Source organism: Aspergillus novofumigatus (assembly GCF_002847465.1).
Source record: "Aspergillus novofumigatus IBT 16806 chromosome Unknown P174scaffold_8, whole genome shotgun sequence".
NCBI classification, from domain to species: Eukaryota; Fungi; Ascomycota; class Eurotiomycetes; order Eurotiales; family Aspergillaceae; genus Aspergillus; species Aspergillus novofumigatus.
In genome coordinates this window covers 1-19,268 of record NW_020194281.1, presented here as the reverse complement: position 1 = coordinate 19,268, position 19,268 = coordinate 1, and the positions used below count along the sequence as shown (strand labels likewise).

Below are 19,268 nucleotides of genomic sequence, written 5' to 3'. Positions count from 1 at the left end.
GTGGTGAAGCTCCTGCTTGAGTCTGGGAAGGTGGATGTGAATTCTAAGGACTCTAGGCATAGTACTCCGATGCATTGGGCAGCAAGGCATGGGTATGAGGCAGTGGTGAAGCTACTGCTTGATACTGGGAAGGCGAATGTGGATTCCAGGGACATTGAGAATCAGACTCCACTGTCACGGGCAGCAGAGTACGGGCATGAGGCGGTGGTGAAGCTACTGCTTGATACTGGAAAGGTGGATGTTGATTCCAGGGACTTTGAGAATCAGACTCCACTGTCACGGGCAGCAGAGTACGGGCATGAGGCGGTGGTGAAGCTACTGCTTGAGTCTGAGAAGGTGGATGTGGATTCCAAGGACAGTCAGAATCGGACTCCACTATCATGGGCAGCAACGTATGGGCGTGAGGCAGTGGTGAAGCTACTGCTTGAGTCTGAGAAGGTGGATGTGAACTCAAAGGACTCTGAGTATTATGGAACTCCGCTGTCATGGGCAGCAGAGTACAGGCATGAGGCGGTGGTGAAGCTACTACTTGAGTCTGGGAAGGTGGATGTGGATTCCAGGGACATTTATAATCGGACTCCACTGTCATGGGTAGCAGAGAAGGGGTTTGAGGCAGTGGTGAAGCTACTGCTTGAGTCTGGGAAGGTGGATGTGGATTCCAAGGATAATCAGAATGGGACTCCGCTGTCATGGGCAGCACAGAATGGGCATGAGTCAGTGGTGAAGCTACTGCTTGAGTCTGGGAAGGTGGATGTGGACTCTTAATGCCAACGATCCTTGCTACACGTCACCTCAAACTGTCACTAACCTTTCCTTTCCTGGTACCGCAGTTATAGTATTGACAAGTATGCACATCCCTATATTATTTCTTGTATCTGTTTAAAATGATAGTCTGTGTTGAATGGTGAATTTATCGTGCCTCTGTGATTGTACACGAAAACCACTGACTGGATGCAATATTGCTCTTAGACGCTCTTTTGTACTTATTTCCTAAAAGTGGAGAGTCCTTAGGCCACTTAGTTTTGACGCGGTTCCTTAGCAATGAAGGAAAGACGTGGTAGAGCACAGAGCTGCTATATGTTTTATCTTTACAACAATGTGGGAAAGTAATAACCTCATCAGTTTTCTCTCGGCCAGATGTCCATCAATATGATTAAGGTACATTCCTCCCACCCTTGCTGGAACCGTTCTGCATGCCTTTACCGCCGGCGCAAAATCCAGGTGCAACCAGCGTATACTGCAATCTTGATAGTCAGGTAAACTCAGCAATGTCCCATCCAGTCATCTATGTCTTAATACATGCGGCACATAGGAGCACCACTTAAGGAAAACCGATTTGATCGTCGATGCGCTCGCTTGCCGTTAATATACAGCTCTAGGTAAGATTCATCTTGTCGTTGCTCTGATCTCCATGCTAGATACAAAGAACCTTTACTTGAATGACAGTGTGTCAACCATATCTTCCCGCTATCGAATCCGGAGAGTATCGGATATCGATATTTAACCGAATTCTGGCTGGGCCAATCAGATCGCTGGATTCTACCATGGATTCAACTCGCCGGATTGAGGAGATTTTACAGAGTTTTCATTTAGTCGATTATAAGTAGTTAGTTAGATATCTAGATTACCAGAAATTAGACCTTCATTCATCCCGAATCATACTGTTTACTAGCGATTACCATAGATTCACTATCAACGGGGATCGGTTGACAGTTATGAGCCCAGTTTGATCGACTGCTATCAGATACCACACCAACAAGGGAGTGAGGCCATTCGCAACAGGCCCATTCGCAACGGGTATCTCAGCGCCCTAGCAAGCCGATATGCCTGACTATTCGATCACCACTGATTCCGTGCCCACTCAGAGGGTAATCATTCTGGATCGGCCAGACGATTGGTGGGCATGGATTGGATACATTCAAATGCTCGCTGAGCAGAAATGGGTCTGGAAATATGTTGATCCAGACAATCAGACGATTGCTGTTGAGAAGCTGGCAGAACCAGTCATGCCGCAGCCAGCAAAGCTAATTAACAAGATAACATTAGATGAACAATCTGCCTGGCAGGAGATCTCCAGGCACTATGATCATGAGGAGAGAAAGTATGACAAAGATGCAAACAGCCTAAGCATAGTATGGCAAGCGATCCAATCAATGGTCAGCCATAATCACTGGCATATCATCAAGAAGCAGGAGATGGTGAGGCAAACGCTCATCAAGCTATAAGATAAGATGAAGCTAGATAAGATAATGCACCAATCAGATCTGAATATTTAATACACTAAGCTAGGCCTACTAGCGGTGTTGTGCGCGGACTCCACAGTTCCCATACTAAATAGGGCTGACCGCAGGGCCTGGTGACCGCAGTTTCCACATCCATTCCCCATCCAGTCCGGACTCCACGGTGGGACTCCATAGTCGCTCCTAGACTCCACAGGAATCGCCCATCTCTCCATCAAATCTTCATCTTTTTCGATGATTAAAAATCATTTAATAATGCAAATCCACTGCATTATAACATTCCAGTATTAGATTCAAGGATATTCACTGGGAAGGTGGTCAAACCAGGGGGGAAAGCTGTATGGTCAACATATTGAGATTTTTTGTTGGGGTCTGCTAAGATGACTCTCTGCAAGAAGTATAGACCCTCAGGCCCTATACTAAAGTTAGTAGGGCGGAGCAGAAGGTCAGGTCCACACAGAGTGCAGAGTGCAGCTTAATTAGTTATAATTCACATCCACTCTAGAGTCCATGTCTACTCCAGAGTTGAAGTTCCCTTAAGCAGGAGTCTTGTTAGTTATAAGTATTATCCTCACCCTAAGAGCATCTTTGCCAGTCACACAACCCCACCATGATTAATTAATTATGAATTAATTAATCCATCCTACACATTAGGATGATGGATGGATCAATCGATCAACCATCCTCATCTATATAGTGGGAAGTAGGATTAAAAGTTTCTAAGAAGTACACAGTAAGGTTCACTCTCTAGACCAAGGATCAATCTCCATAACTTTCCTCCTGCCCTCACCCTACCATCTTATAGTTAGGTGACCTGGGTCTTGCCCCCTAATCCCCTAGAAATATATACATTTCATTAAGTTTTTACCCCTAACAATTCCCACCCTTCAGGATGGCTTGAGATCCTAATAAATTACCCCAATCACTACTATTACTACTATTACTATTACCACCATTACAGAGGATGAAGACTACCCCTTCTCAGGAGAGCCTTCAATCAACAACAGTGCTGGATAATATACAAAGCAGGGCAGGAAGGTCTTTCTTATAGGGTAACCTCATAAAACTCCACTACCCATGTGCGTGCGGAAATATATTTTAGAAGACTACTACTATTAGGGATTCCCATTCTTCCTCCACCCACACTAATAATTCATGGCCTGGTGCAAATAACGCCCTGCAGCTAACCCATAGGATTAATCATTAATCTACACTGGAATAAATAACAATTAGACTAGGGCATCCATGCTATGTAACAAAACCCACCACCCACCCTTGTAAATAACAATCATCCTAATACCCAATGCTAGTTAATCATCAAAAGCCCAGAGCACCAACAGCACCAAGGAGAGAGGATAAAAGGAAGACCAGTACTCTCTGCAAAGCCTTCTCTAAATCTAGCTATGAAAAGATCAACCCCCACAGTGACACCAGGTGAGCCATAAGGGAATAATAAGGCAGCAGCCAAAAGTTATGTAGCTACATGCTCAAATTTCAGAAGAAGGGTAGAGATAGTGGTAAACACAGAGCATAATACTGCATATATAGTCACTAAACAAATAGCAAACCATGGCAGTGGCTGATCAAGATGGCGGCAGAAATAAAAGCTGTGCAAAGGCCACCCAGAGATAATTCAGTGATTTCAGCCCTGGCCAAAAGTAGATGCTAGGGTATATACATGCTTGAACTTTGGAAGATGGATAGGGATGGCGGCAAACACTTAAGCAATAATACTGCAGATGCAGTCACTAAATGAATGGCAAACCATGGCAGTCACTAATCAAGAAGGCAGTAGAAATGAAAGCCATGCAAAGGCTGCTAGAGATAATCCAGTGATTTCAGCCCTGGCTAAAAGTAGAAGATGCATACTAAGATCAGACCTTATACCACACAGCCTTTTACTAGCATCACTAAGGCCACCCCATTACTGCTGTCACCTCTGAAAAATTATTAGTGCCTATGAGGAACAGCAGCATGCAGGGGAGTAAGGGAGAAGACTTACTAACTAGCTACTATTATTTACATTTCTAGGTCATAGGCTGCGCAGGGGGCACCTAAGGCAGGAGGAAGGGTGACTAGCAGTCAGGGGGTGATCCACATAGGGTATTAGACTTTGGAGACTATAGCACTATGGGTGGTGTAGAGCTAAGCAGAGAGCTCTCTCCTAAGACCTTAATCACTCCTATAGCACTCACTCCAATCACTCCCTGCTAGCTAGGGGGTGGTGTAGTCAGATCACCACCCCTAATAACTCTCTGCAGCCTTACCAGCTGCCGCGCATGAGTCTAAAGCCTAAGGTTAGCTTAATATCCATGTTAAGGGGAAGTGTAAGGAATGAATATAGGGGGCATACTAGCTCCAACTACTATAGCTTATCATTATCAACATTTTCATCATCATCATCATCCTAAGAGATAGGGCCCTAACCACTGTCACTGTGGTCATCCCCATTGCTGTTGTTGTTATTATTATAGGGAGAGCCGGGGCGACAACCCCTATTACTAAGGCCAGGGCTGTCTCTGCCACTATCCACATCTAAACCTAAGTAGCCAGCTTCAGACTTACTATAGCTGCTCTCCTTAGTAGGGGACCCTTTCTTAGAGTCCAAGACCACATACTTAGTAGATTTATACTATATCACCAGTCAGTTTTAGTTACACAGACGAACTCACAATCCCAGGCTTTTCAGCCAGAGCCAAACCACTGGCTGAATATCAGCTCTGGTCAAAAGGCGGAGGGGCAAGTGTTAGATAGGTGGTACTTTACCTTACTAGCCATAGCCTTGGTGCACTTTCATCGCGCACAGGCCTTAGTTAGTGAATCCTGCCTAACTCTCTCTCTCTTACAGCCCCTAGGCGTCATGCGGGCTTTCATCCAGTCCAGATCTCACTATAGTAGGCTGAGGTCATCCAGGTGCTCAACATTTAGCTAACTGGCTGGCTGCCCAAGCATACAGCAGAGATAATCCACTGCAGCCCACTGGATGACCTCAGCCTCAGCCTAGTCAGCAGCTTGCTTGTCTTCACCATCATCCTTCGCCCATGCTGCCATGACCATAGGCTTTAGTAGATCATATAGTTGCGCCAAGAATTACAGGAGGGCCTTAAGTGTGTTATTACACTCCAACCATCTAGATATAGTATGCTCTTAGAAGATAGACCACACCTTCTGGCTGCTTCACTGCCTAAGGCAGTAGACGCATCCCACCACCTGAAAAAGCATATTAAGATTCAAGGGTGGCTTAAGGAGGATCATGCAGCTACACTCCATGTGGAGGTTGAGGCCATGGGCCTTATATTAGTAGGATGTGAGCAGGATGCAGTAAGAGGATTAGGAGTCAGTAAACTCAGCAGCAGCCTCCCAGCAGGCCGCCTCTCCCATCTAGGCCTGGATAGTAATATATAGGACACTAATTACATCTAAAAACATCTCCACCATCCACATTACCATTAGCCAGTGATAGAAGATCAAAAAACAGGGTTACTTACTAGTTAGGTTCCGCCATAGGCCCTCCTGTTAGAAAATGCGAAAGAGGTATCTGAGCTTCACACAGTCTACTAACAGGTAATGTGCCACCCCTACCTATATTATAGGTATTATATTCCTCACGCCAGGCATTATTCTCCACCAAAAATTAGTAAACCCTCTATCACCCCAGTCCACTGCCTTTGCTATTGCTAGGGCCATGGTGTTAGTTTCCACATTAGCTACTTAGTAATAGTTATCCAGCAGTGGTGAGAATAATAGGTAATATAGGAGGCACATTATATACCAGTTAAGGTGCCCCTAGCTGTCACTGCCAGGGGCACCAGCGTGATGTGCCTCCTTATCTAGGGCGCCGCTGCATTTCATCTCTGTAACCAGCTGGATGAACCAGACATGGTGCTCCTCAAGCACCCTTAGGGGGTGCTGAACATCCACTAATATTATCCACATGGGTGGGATTTCATTACTAATCAAGGCGGTTAAGTTGGAGATGTTGACAGGATCCCCTATGTCTCTCTGGAGGCAGATCATGTGTATGATGATGGGCAGGGCCCAGTAGGCCTCCTGGGGCGCTAGATGCCCCTTCTCAAAAAGACTAACAAATGCCTTCGGCTGGAGGAGATTATATAGTAGTAGGGTTGGGAGTCAGTCCATCTCAGTAAAGCACTTATACTCTAAGAACTAATTAAAGTTAGCATTATTGGTGTTAACAGCACCACATAAGCTCGAGGAGATGATTGTGAGATAACCACAGAGATTAAAGGCGCAGTTGTAAAGGGGCGTTGCAGTCAGAAACCAAATATAGGGGCTTTGAGCAGACTGACTGACTAGTGCATATATATCTAGATAGTTTTAGCCATATGGCCCTTATTACAGACTATATAGCTAAACCATCCAGACGCCACTAACTTATATTACTTTCCTAGTTGTGCTTTTCAGCTAGAGCCAAAATCCTCTAGCTCATCTATATCTCTATCATTGCCCATTTCAGCTGCATCCTGTAATAGTGCCAACTGCTCTATAGCTAGTGTATTCTTATTAGGGTTTTCATCCTCACCATCCTCAGCTCCGTCAACCTGGCGGCCCTTGCCTTTGCCATCAACCTTGGTCACTTCAGTCACGGTGCGTGCGGCCCAGGTACTATATAATGAGAGGATAATTATTCACAATGTCTTCACATCATGGTCATCAAGCCACCTAAGTTATTCCTCCAGGTCTGCAAGTGTATCGATGGTAAGGGACTTATGTGTGTAATTCAAAGTATAGGCTGAGAGCCTGTAGAAGAGAAGGATAGTGAACACATCACCTAACCTCACTGTCAGCTCAGTCAGCCAAGTGTCAATGAGGGCAGATGGACAGAGAATGATTATTAGTCTATAGGCATGTGTTGGGTCCTTCTCTGCTCAAATAGACGCATACTAGATTGCTGCAATAGTTGTCATTATTTTGCTAGTGCCACAGGCATCGGCAAGGATGCCTGTGGTAACTAGGCTTGCTTCTTAGTAAAGCATCCAACATGCCCCTGAGACTTGCCATTTCTTAAGGGTTGTGGCTGGTTGGTTCATATTTGAAGGGACCACCAGAAGGGGGTTTAGTAGATTAAGTGTAAGTTCCTGACAGGCACAGTTGTATGAAGGCAGGTCAGCAGAGAGGGTCATCTACCCCTTAGCATTACTAAGCTTGCCCTCCTTAGCTTGCTTAGTCTTAGTTCTGCCCGCCTCACTCACAGTGAGCGCAACTATCTCTGATGTATTACTAGCAGCCGCCAGCTAATTTAGGAAGACTTAGGTCTCTGAATCCCCCACCAACGTGTCAGCGGGTTTGTGAATAATAAGCTTGCTCTTGAAGTTATCCATCCCCATTATATAAGAGCATAAGAGCTCTTGCTCTAATTTTATTATTAGAGGCTGGGTGATCACCGCCTTGTTCCTGGCATAGTCTAACCTGAAGATGCGTTCAAGGCTCTCCTAGACTATGTCATAGTTATTAAGTATAGTAAGGTTGCCCTAATTAGCATGCTCCCTCACTGCAATATATATGTTGACATCATTATGGCCGCCACTAAATATATTAGCAGCAACTATATCAGGCTACAGGGAGTTAGGCTGATCTTAGCCAGGGCCAATACTCAGGTTAGTTAGGTTTAGGTTGTGGTAGATAGGCTCCAGTGCTAGGTTCACTTAAGGCTTATTTTTAGTCTTTTTACCACCTTGGATCTGTTTCTATATAAAGGCCAGCAACTTCCAGCTGTGCAGGATGTCATATGGATTAAGGACTAGGGGATTAGTAGAGAGGTTACTTCGCAGGAAGAGCAAGCCCTTAGCTCTTATTAGTTGCATAATAAACCAGAGGACCGTCAGCTCTGGGATCTGTATGTCTTTAACACCCAGGACACCAATGTGTAGCGCTGCTGGGGCTAGCAAGACAGGGAGCACATTAGCATCCTGCAACCAGTCCACAACAGTATTCTTGACCGCGCCTTTAATCTTGCCAGTATGGTCATAGTTATTGGCGTGGACATAGATATATCCATAGATAATATCCTTAGTTGCTGGCTTGTTATTAATCAGGGCCCAGATCACAGCAGAATCCTTCAGCTTAAAGCAGCCCGCAAGGCAGGTGGCACTGCCCTCTAAATTCTAGATGAAACTCTTATTATAGCTGACGCCAGCAATGCTGCATGGTTAAGTCATATTAGATGCCATAACTTCCTGAAAAGATTAACCATGGTCAGCCATCACTTTTACAATGCACACTCCATGATTTCAGTGCTAGCCAAAAGCTCAGCCTCCTGACAACCTAAGCCGCACTGTGAGCATTATGGTCAATTTCAGCCCCAGCCAACTTGGCCTCAGGCACCTGCTCCCAACATTATCTCCAGCCAAAATCAGCCTGGGGGGGAATCTGCTTGATTTCAGCCCCAGCCAACTTAGCCTCAGGCACTCACTCCAGACATTAGCTCCGGCCGAAATTTGCCCAATCAGGCAAGGCTGATCCAACAGGTGGGAGAGGGAGGGGCTTCAGGTGATGACTTACTACAAGAAATAACTATTATAGTTGAAAGTGAAACGGAAGTTGGCAGTGATTGTAAGGGTGAAATTTATGGCTGCAATGCGCACAGATCAAACAGTTTTTGGACGTTGGGGATGATGTTAGCCTAGCTTTCAAATCAAGCAAGTTTGAAGACTGACACCCTTCGATCGAGGATTCACCGATTGCAGCAGGAGCCAAGGAGACTAGACAGTTGAAGGTGTGCAAACAAAGAAGGTGTTGGGAGGCAGTTTGGTGGACAAAGAATGATGAAGCTGGGTGTCAGGGATGAAAGAATGAATTTTCAGATAAAGCTCACTAAGTAATCACTAAAGATACAGATTAGCAAAGGAAGTGAGATTACGCTGATTTCACTAAGGACTAAGAGATAGCTCACTAATAGATAACTAGGGATGGGAGTCTAGTACACTATGTATCATTATTTACTATTAGTATCCCTTGTAAAGAGCGACGCAACTGGAATCCTCACCACTGGGTTCTATCAGTACACTCAGGTAAAAGAAAAACATGGCTGAGCGGGTCTTTGTCATAAGAAAAGAGAGTAAGTCAAACACCCAAGTGGTGGAATTTAGAAATAAGGAAACAAGCAGTAGAAAATAGAAATAAGGAATACTGGATTGCCTTGAGTTCAGCAGGCTAAAGGGTGCAAGCAATAAGACATGCTAAATTCGCATCTGAATGCTGGCTTGGGTGGAAATCTAATGCTTGTGGGGTTTGGTACAGATAAAGAAACACCAGGGATTCTTAGGGGCATGGAGAGGAAGATAAATAACTCAGCTTCAGCATTACAATAAAGAAAAGTAATAAAGAAACTGTAGATTGCTCCTGGTACTGTAGAAGGGTTTATAAGGGGAAGCATGCGCGCTAGATCTGCCCCTGATTCTATTGGCTCTGGCAGAAATCCACAGGTTATGTTGGTCCAAGCAAAGGAAACAGGGGAAATTCGGACAGGGAGGTGAAGAAGGAGATGCAATATCAAAGCAGAATTAATAATAAAGTTATTGGAAGCAGATACTGACCTTAAAATTGTTTGTAGTTGGAGATGAGATGTTGTTGGTGATGGTGTTGAGGGGAAGAAGAAGAAGAAGATGGAAGGAGGTAAGATGGAGGTGGATGAATAGAATTATGCATTATGTGGCACAGGGTTGAAGCCCTAGGCAAGACATTTTATAGAAAAGTGAATGTGTTTGTGAATGTATGTTGCTGTGAATGTTAAAGCTATACAGAATATACCATTGAGTGATCTGATTGGTTGAGCCTGAGCACCCACCCACAAGTGTCTCAGCTAATGACATCATCACGTGATATTCAGCCGCCCTGACAGCACAGTTGGCTCTGGCTGAAATCAGGGGCACCTGGCTGTGAGCAAGCAATAGTTGGCTCTAGCCGAAATCCAGGGCACCTGGCTGTGAGCAAGTGACAGTTGGCTCTGGCCAAAATCAGGGGGCACCTGGCTGTGAGTAACACAGGTCAGATAAGCATAGGTAACAGAAGCTGTGAGGATCCTATACATGGAATGGATTAATGGGGTTGAATTAGATGGAAGTTCTTCAAGTCTTTATTGACTCATAGTAAAAGAAAATGATTTTCAGGTATCATCAACTCCCAGACATAACTTATCTAATGGCCCGTCTTTTCCTATCCGCACCGACATCTAAATCAGCATGTGGGTTGGCTGACCATGATTTAACAGATGTGGAACTTATATCTAAGCAACCTGTCTTGCACAGCAAACACTAGAAAAAGTCATCTAGCATTTACTGCTGGCGGCTGGCGGTTCAGATGTTGCGCATGTTGCTGTCACGCTGGCAGAGGTGGTTCAGGGAGTCATTACTCTTGCCATAAGCATGGAGGAAGCTGCAGAGCACATAGCTCTGGTTATCACCGGTGTAGCGACTGTTCTCATCAACCTTGCTGATGGAGATCTAGATGGAGGTGTGGTCGTTGGCCCTGATGATGTGGTTAGTGGTGCTGCACTTGCAGTGGACGCAGCTATAAGAAAGGAAGACTTAAAACCAGAAACAGTGCAGATGGTGAAGGAAAGTGAGGTAGTATTTACTTATAGATTAATCTCCCTTCTCATTCTCCATCTTGGTGGTTTGGTAGAGTTAAGCTTGATGGGGAGGAAGATGGAGAATGAGAAGGGAGAGATGGTTAACTATATATTAGGATAGTTAAATGGTGAGCGGATGATGGAGTATTATAAAGTATAACTAGATAGATAAGTAAGCATATGATACCTAGCCCTGACCGAAATTAGTATGCACATACAGATTAGAGTGGTTTGGTAAGGTGGTTAAGGTTGATGATGGTGAGGAAGATGGAGAATAAAAAGGGATGGGAGAGATTAACTGTCATTATAGGTGAATGGGTAAGGTGATGAGGCAGTACAAGAAATGATTGTATAGTTATAAAATACCTAGATTAATACCTATGCTAGTGAAACATGGCCCCGGCCGAAATCAGGGCATGCTAGCCTGGTTAACAACTGTTGCTTGTTGTAATGGGCGGTAGGATAGGAGAATTAGTGTGTTAGCCTGTGGGTATAGGAGATCTAGTAGATATATATGTAAGATGATAGATTCCTGTTAGGTAAAAATAGAGCTAATTCCTAAGCCTCAGTATTAGGGGACATGCACCTCTACTAGGTAACTTCCTTGGTCCATCAACGCCTGTACTTTTGTGTTTTGATGATTCCTTTCTGCATGCACCTTGGCCCTGTGCAATAGCCATCTCTTCCTAGAGCTGGTAATAAATTAACAGCCAGGCCTGTAACATCTATATCCATCTTTTAGTTCTAGAAATGGAAAAGGGTGTAGGGCTTCTTGTTCACGCAGGGTAGCCTAAACATCCTTAAGATATAGAAGATTATAATCCTCTATTGCTTGAACCTCATCACGAGTAATTGACTGATCTGTATAGTATTGTTGAAGGTGTGTAGCCCTTGATATATATGGTATAGCAGTGCCATGGTTAATATATATCAGTAATTTCCACTCCGTGAAGTGCTTAAGGAATGGCCAGGGAGTGTCCTCAAATGGCTGAGAGATTGTGCTAGGTGGCAGGGAGAACTGTGGAGTAGGCTAACTGGATGTTACTCTTGGCTGAGAGACTTGCAAGGTGGGCTAGAGGATGAAGTCATGCCATAGACAGGATGCCTGCTGAAAGATGTCTAATTTGTCCCCAAAGCCTGCATGTAGTATAGCCCTGTCCCTGGCATAGATGTGTTGATTAATTAAGAAATGATGTCTGGCCTGGGCAGCAAAGACATTCTGGAGCAGTGCTGCTGCTTGAGCTAGGTCCTCCCCAGAAGCCTGAGATAGTAAGTGCTTCTTAGTGATTCTAATGGCAATATAATAGTATTTTCATGTTGTGAGGCGCACACCATTAAAGGCCCCCTTACTTAACTTAAACATTATCTGTGATACCTGTCCCCTCTCTGCTGTATGCCTTGCTCCAGGCACAGCAAACAAATAATGATTATCTGTAGGTTAGGGTTTGGGGGGCTGGGTTAGCAGAGCAGGTGTGGATCCTTTCTTTTGCCTTTGTCTCTTCTCTTAATTGAGAGCTAAAACAAGGGATCGCACATGAATAAGGTAAAGTACTACCAGCCTCCCAACCTGTGGTGGAAGAAACTGGGGTGTATGGTTATATGACTTAGTCTAATTCCGGCTCTTGTTGTAATCTGTAATGATGAGCACAGATCTATTATAAATAAAGATGTTTTATTAAGATGTGGATGTATTCTACTACTTAATGTTCTAGAGCTCTGTGCCTTAACTTAGCTGCCCCTAAGTTATATTAATTAGTACTGTGAGTTCTTATAGAAACTGCTTTATATTGCTTAGGTATTTATCTACACCTTTAAAGTCCCATGTGTCCTTTTGCCTTATGGGTTGAATGCTATTAGGTAGAGTCTTATAGAGCTGTAGCAGTGCTTCATAGGATATTTAATGCAGTGATAGTAGATCTAAAAATAAGAAGCCGGCTGTATCTTTATGTAGCCGGTCCTGTAAGTTAGCTAGCATGATTAGTGACTTATAGCCCTAGAGCAGGACTTCATCTAAAAAGGAAGTTAGATTTGATATCATGCCTTAGACCCAAGCACACATTAAGTCTATTGCAATACCTCTAGCCCCATCATGGTGGATGACTTGCCCATCATCTGACCAGTGCACATTTAGGGGTTGCTTCTGGTGATGTGTAATACTAAGCCCTTTGCTCATCAACCGCAGGAGCTCAGCCATGGGATACTAACTATCCTGTCTAGTAAAGGTACTGTGTACTAACAGTGCCCAGTCAAGGTAATTTGGATATTTAGTATGGGCACAGATATTGGGAATAAACCCATAGGGCTTGACTAGCAGGGTATATTCTAATAGTAATATCCATGATACCCATAAGAGAGCTGCAAGTTTGGAAGTGTAGCTGTAAGGATCATAGAAGCTCTTTGTCTTAGGTTGGATTCCATACACAGCGGTGAAAGTAACAATCATATTTTGAAATTTATCACCATGTGTGTGGCCAGCCTTTCTGGTAAGCAACCTAATACAGAATGAAAAAAGCCACTCTTCTAGCCAGGCCTGACTAGTTGAGGGAAGGCAGCGCAGGATGTGATTATTATTTTGATATCTTAGGTCTCCAAGTCTGGGCTTTGTAGTTTTAGGGGAAACTAGTCATTAGAGTAGTCACTCTCAGTGCCTAAGAATGATGATGCTCAGCCTGATCTAAGCTCATCTATAGTAAAGCTTGGATTAGTACTATCAGATCTATCACTTCCATCTGAAGCTACTTCAGTGTCATCTCCTGAAGGGTTAATTAACTAACTTGAGGATTGCATGATGGCAAGGCGGTTGCAATAATGTGGCTGTTGTGAATAAGGATTTATGTTCCTCTTCTTAGACATAACCTTTGACTTCCTGCCTCCACATCTTGTTGTTATTGGGGTTAGAACTGTATTGGGGCTTGCTCTCCAGGTGGAAAGCTCCCTAAACCTTAAGATACCGCCTGCGTGTTATAGGTTTTGGACAGAGGTGGAATAACCACACTAACTAGTATCTAAAATAGCTGTTGCTCTGAGAGCTGTTATCACTTCATCTGAAGTTGCTGTTGGGCTGAAGGCCCCTGCTGCTTGATTTAATGGCTAGTAGATCCTTGGCTGCTAACAGCATATTATAAGCCAAACTCCAGATCTTGTGATTATTCAGTAGGCCTATCTTCCAAGGGATTAGGATTGGTGAAACTATCTTTAATATGGCTCTTAAGGAAGTAGTTAAGCTAATCCCATATTAGAGTAGCTTCCCATTCCTGTGAAGGATCTAAAAATACCCTGAGCTTTGACCATTGCACTTTATTATCTCTGAGAGGCACACTGCGGAAGATGAAGTAAAGAAGCTGTCTCCAGACCTAGATATAACCCTTCTCTATGCTAGGGTTTAGGAAGTTAAGTGGATGCTTTCCTTAGCATTATGTAATTAGACTTGAAAATACTTCCTTAATAGAGGTAGGTGTCTGGCAGAGTGTTCAAAATGCTCGCTCTATAATATAATTAAAGGTTGCCAGGATCATGGCGAGTATCTGGTTACTATGATTAATCAGCGCTTGCTTAAATTGGTAATTAACATCTAGCACACCCCAGAATGGCTGGAGCTCATGGATGGACTGTAGAGTTCTAATATGTCTAGCTGCCTGAACCATTCCATCTAACAAGCATCTGTGAAAGTAGTGTAACCACTCTGTGGATTAAAGCCAAGGAGTAACATCATTATTAAGATGGTGGTTATTAAGGAGAAACACATCATCTGAGTTTAGAGAGGGACCAGGAGCATATCTAGCCATGTCTTCTATATTTAGAACCAGACTAGGGACAGGTTTGGTGCTAATATGGGAGTCTGGAACTTAGAGAGGTTAGCATATATTAGTAAAGGTAATGAGATAGAATCTTTACCCAGTGCATTAGATAAGTATTTCTAAACATCATGAACTCAAGTCTCTTCATATATAAGCCTGGAAATCCATGCTGATTGAGTGGGTGCCTGAATTAATGGTGTTTATCTTAAATTACATGTCTCAGTTTCAGTCTGTTTAGTTAACTACAAGTCGGGCTGTGAGTCAGGGACTAGAAGGATTAGCTAGTTAGCATATTTTAGATATGATGTATAAATCCTTACCTAGAACTCTAGCTAGTTCTAGACCTGATAGTTGTGAATCAGGGACATCTACATCTACAGCATGTATTAGCAAAATTATTAGTGAGGATGTTGTAGGTTTATATAGATACTATCTGAAATTATCTCCAACTTGCGCTACACCAAAGGTGGTGAAGACCTGATCTCAGGCGCGTGAGCACCTTGTTGATGTAGATACTCAGTCTTGATCACCCAGTATCTAGTCTTTAGCAATCCACAGAACCACTGCTAGCCCTAGACTTGAACTGGACTTGGCCCTAGACTAAGATGTTGTTGTTGATGATGTTTCCTAATCAAATCATAAGATGGAGTTAGGAAATCACAGTCAGGGCAGTGCCATAGATTAACTGTCTTTAGGTGGGGAACAGGTATTATATATGGTGGAATTAGGAAGTCTAAGTGATCATGGCGTGGCTTTGCGTTAGATGGAATGCATTGTAGATGATGGTCTTAGTTTTCAGGGGCACCTTATGCATGTTAATAAGATATCTACACTTAACTTTTGTGGGAACTGCAATGCAGCATTTAAGGCAGAAAATTACCTAGTATGTGGTGCTATATAAGTATAGACTGGGTTCACTAGCTATTGCCATTCCCAGTGTATTTGAATTAATAGATAGTGGGATACTTGTAAGGCACTTATGAAATCATAATAATATTATGTGTAGAGTCCACGTTGCAGGGGGGTGTTAGTTAGTTTTAGATTAATCAGCATGGGAGGTGAATGGTGGTGGGTGGGAAGTCTTGTTAGGCTTTGAAATAGGGGTAAACATTGATATCGCTGCATTTTGGCTAGAGCCAAAATAGAATTGCTCTAGAAATGAAATGGGGGCTGGAAAAACTAATGTAGTGAGTTAAAGGATTTTAGCTAGAGCTAAAAGGGAATGGCTCCGGCCAGAATCCTGATGTGAATGGATGGATTTCGGCCGGAGCCAAAAGGGCATTTAATGGCTCTGGCTGAAATCCTGATGTGAATGGATAATAGATTTTGGCCAGAGCCATTAACTTTTAGGCTCTGGTTGAAGGGTTACTGGTTAAAATAATAAATTTACTATAGGTCTAGTACTAGATAACTAATTATTTATTTTTAGTAGATAGTAGGGACTTTTAGCTGTAGAATAATAATAGACTAATTATATAAGTATAATTCCTGGTTTATTAAAAATTATTAAAAGCTACTTTAAAATTTATTACCTGCTAACTAATTATAATTATTTTTAGTAAATAAAGCTATTTTTAACTAATCTAATAATATATAGTATACTTAGTAATAATAAGCCTAGAATTTTTAAAACTCTATATAATTAAATATTTTATAAATTTATATAGTAGACTAGTAGAGATATATATTAAAGAGAGGTAATACTAAGAGATCTAGTAAGCTAGATAATAATTAGATTTAGTTACTAGAAAAGATTTAGTCTAGATAATAGATATATATATTTATATTTATTAGATTAAGATAAGAAGAGATTAAGTATATATATTTAAAAAAAAATAAGAGAAATTAGAGATTAGATCTAGACTATAACTAGTATATATTAAAGTATATTATACTTCTTAAACCTTATTAATAAAATATATCTAGTATTAAACTAGGAATATACTAGTATATACTAAACTTAGAAGAAATTCTAAAATAATATATATTAAAGTATATATACTTCTTAACTCTATTAATAAAATATATCTAATACTAAACTAGAAATATATTAAGATATACTATCCTATAGAGGGTAGAGGACCCTACTAGAGTCTAAGTTTAGGTTTAGCCTATTCTATAAGGGATAGAGTACTATTCTATATAGAGAGTTATAGATTTAGGTTAATACTATAACTATAGCTAATCTTTATAAAATCTATATTATTTAATAAAGCTAAAGAGAGTAATCTACTAATAATACTACTACTTAAAAATATTAAGGATTAGTAGAGTTATTATAGGTAAAAGAAATATAATAGAAATTTAAAAGTAGTTAGTCTCCTAAAGTATACTAACTACTAGTAATAGTATTATACATAGACTCTATAGTTCCTATACTAAATAAGACTAACTATAAGGTCTACTAAGTGTAGACTCTATAATTATAGCTATCTAATCTAGATTTTATAGTCCTGATTATCCTGCCTTAGTAGACTCTATGGTAAATAGCCTATATCTTAGTTAATTCTTAATATTTTTAAATAGTTTAAAATACTTTATAATTCTAATTAGCTAAATTATTATATTCTAATATTAATCCTTAATTATTCACTAGTAAGGTGGTTAAACTAGGGGGTAGGCACTAGGTTAAAATTTTTTATTAGGGTGTGCTAAGATAATTATCTATAAGAAGCCTATACCCTTTTAGGCCACTATCTAGCCTAGATTAGTATCTAAGGCATCTATTAATATAAAAGGGCCTTAGAATTCAGTAGAAATTATAAGAAAAATAATTAGTAGTATTTATTAAAAGCCTAGTACTAGATAACTAATAATAAATATTTTAGTAAATAGTAGGGACTTTTAGCTATAGAATAATAATAGTCTGATTATATAATATAATTCCTATTTTTTTAAAAATTCTTAAAAGACACTTTGAAATTTATTACCTACTAACTAATTATAATTATTTTTAGTGAATAGACTAAATTTTAACTAGAAGAATGCTATATAGTATGCTTAGTAATACTAAGCTAGAATTTTTAAAATTTATAGAAGTTAATGTTTTGTGGATTTTATTTAGAGAGTAGGTCTAGACTTAGTGGTCTAGTAGGAGAGGCCTATAAGCAGGCTACCTAGACTAGGGTGATTTAGCATTGATAGGTCCCTGTGTGGGCTATCTAGACTAGGTGATCCAGCTTTAATAGGTCCCTACATGGGCTATCTAGACTATGTTAATTCAGTATCGGCTTAGCCTAGTTTTTAGGGCAGGTGCACCCTAACTATAAGGGCACAGCTAGTTATTTACATTATTTTGTTGTTATAGAGTGTATGTTAGGAGATTAAGGTTAATCAGCATTAATATATTAGGAATGAATATATATTTTAGTATACCATAAGCGCAGAGTATATAGTATATAGTTAGTTATATAGTTGTTAGCTAAATCAGTGGTTTATACATATATAATATATATAATATCAACCATAGTTATAATAGACATAGGTATAGGTAGGGAGGAGGTAAGAGAATAGTAGGTAGATAGGAAGGTAGATAGTAGGTAGGCAGTAAGGCAGGCAGTAAGGTAGATAGGGAGGCAGATAGTAAGTCATATATGAGCAGGCAGTAAGGCAGGCAGTGGGTGAAGTATAGTAGGTTAGTAAGGCAGGCAGTAAGATAGGCAGTGAAGTAGGTAGTAAGGTAGGTAGAATAAGGCCTAGGTAGTCCAGGTGGTCTAGGGTTTTAGGTTAGTATATCCTAATCATAAGGGGCACCTACTAGCGGTGTTATGCGCGGACTCCACAGTTCCCATACTAATTAGGGCCAACCACAAGGCCTGATGACTGCAGTTTCCACATCCATTCCCTGTCCAGTCCAGATTCCACGGTCCTGATCATCCTGCCTTGGCGGACTCCACGGCAATGGCCCATACCTTAGTCAATTCTTGATATTTTTGAATGGTTTAAAATGCTTTATGAATCTAATTAGCTAAATTATTATATTCTAATATCAAATCCTTGATTATTCGCTAGCAAGGTGGTTAAACTAGGGGGGTAGGTGCCAGGTCGAAATTTTTTGTTGGGGTGTGCCAAGATGATTATCTGCGGGAAGCCTCTACCCTTTTAGGCCACCACCTAGCCTGGATTAGTGCCTGAGGCATCTATTAACCTAGAAGGGCCTTAGAATTCAGGCAGAAATTATGAGAAAAATAATTAGTAGTATTTATTAAAAGCCTAGTACTAGGTGACTAATAATAAATATTTTTAGTAAATAGTAGGGACTTTTAGCTATAGAATGATAATAGTCTGATTATGTAAGCATGATTCCTAATTTTTTAAAAATCCTTAAAAGACACTTTGAAATTTATTACCTGCTGACTAATTATAATTATTTTTAGTTAATAGGCCAAATTTTAACTAGAAGAATGATATATAGTATGCTTAGTAATACTAAGCCTAGAATATTTAAAAATTCATAGAAGTTAATGTTTTGTGGATTTCATTTAGAGAGTAGGTCTAGACTTAGTGGTCTAGTAGGGAGAGGCCTATAAGCAGGCTACCTAGACTAGATGTTTCAGCTTCGGTAGGTCCCTGTGTGGGCTATCTAGACTAGGTGATTCAGCTTCAATAGGTCCCTGTGTGGGGGGTCTAGTCTAGAAGATT

The 19,268-nt window shown here is 41.3% G+C and overlaps 6 protein-coding genes across 6 annotated transcripts; 3 read left to right on the top strand and 3 right to left on the bottom strand.

The window, feature by feature from the left end:
* Positions 1 to 78: 78 nt before the first annotated feature.
* Positions 79 to 330, top strand: P174DRAFT_337092 (ankyrin repeat domain-containing protein; the record flags this gene model as incomplete). The annotated part of the gene is made up of 1 exon (XM_024821690.1): positions 79 to 330. A coding segment is annotated over one exon (252 nt), but the record flags the coding sequence as incomplete, so codon positions are not given.
* A 1,493-nt stretch (positions 331 to 1,823) lies between these two features.
* Positions 1,824 to 2,225, top strand: P174DRAFT_434357 (uncharacterized protein; the record flags this gene model as incomplete). The annotated part of the gene is made up of 1 exon (XM_024825868.1): positions 1,824 to 2,225. One exon carries the CDS (start codon positions 1,824 to 1,826, stop codon positions 2,223 to 2,225), a length of 402 nt encoding a protein of 133 aa, XP_024678515.1.
* A 3,801-nt stretch (positions 2,226 to 6,026) lies between these two features.
* On the bottom strand, positions 6,027 to 6,347 carry P174DRAFT_377212 (uncharacterized protein; the record flags this gene model as incomplete). Its single annotated transcript, XM_024822738.1, has 1 exon — positions 6,027 to 6,347. A coding segment is annotated over one exon (321 nt), but the record flags the coding sequence as incomplete, so codon positions are not given.
* A 581-nt stretch (positions 6,348 to 6,928) lies between these two features.
* P174DRAFT_377567 (uncharacterized protein) lies at positions 6,929 to 7,093 on the bottom strand (the record flags this gene model as incomplete). Its single annotated transcript, XM_024822759.1, has 1 exon — positions 6,929 to 7,093. A coding segment is annotated over one exon (165 nt), but the record flags the coding sequence as incomplete, so codon positions are not given.
* An 855-nt stretch (positions 7,094 to 7,948) lies between these two features.
* Positions 7,949 to 8,682, bottom strand: P174DRAFT_434356 (uncharacterized protein; the record flags this gene model as incomplete). Its single annotated transcript, XM_024825867.1, has 2 exons — positions 7,949 to 8,365; positions 8,674 to 8,682. 2 exons carry the CDS (start codon positions 8,680 to 8,682, stop codon positions 7,949 to 7,951), a joined length of 426 nt encoding a protein of 141 aa, XP_024678512.1.
* Positions 8,683 to 10,624: 1,942 nt separating this feature from the next.
* On the top strand, positions 10,625 to 10,951 carry P174DRAFT_434355 (uncharacterized protein; the record flags this gene model as incomplete). The annotated part of the gene is made up of 1 exon (XM_024825866.1): positions 10,625 to 10,951. One exon carries the CDS (start codon positions 10,625 to 10,627, stop codon positions 10,949 to 10,951), a length of 327 nt encoding a protein of 108 aa, XP_024678511.1.
* Positions 10,952 to 19,268: the final 8,317 nt, after the last annotated feature.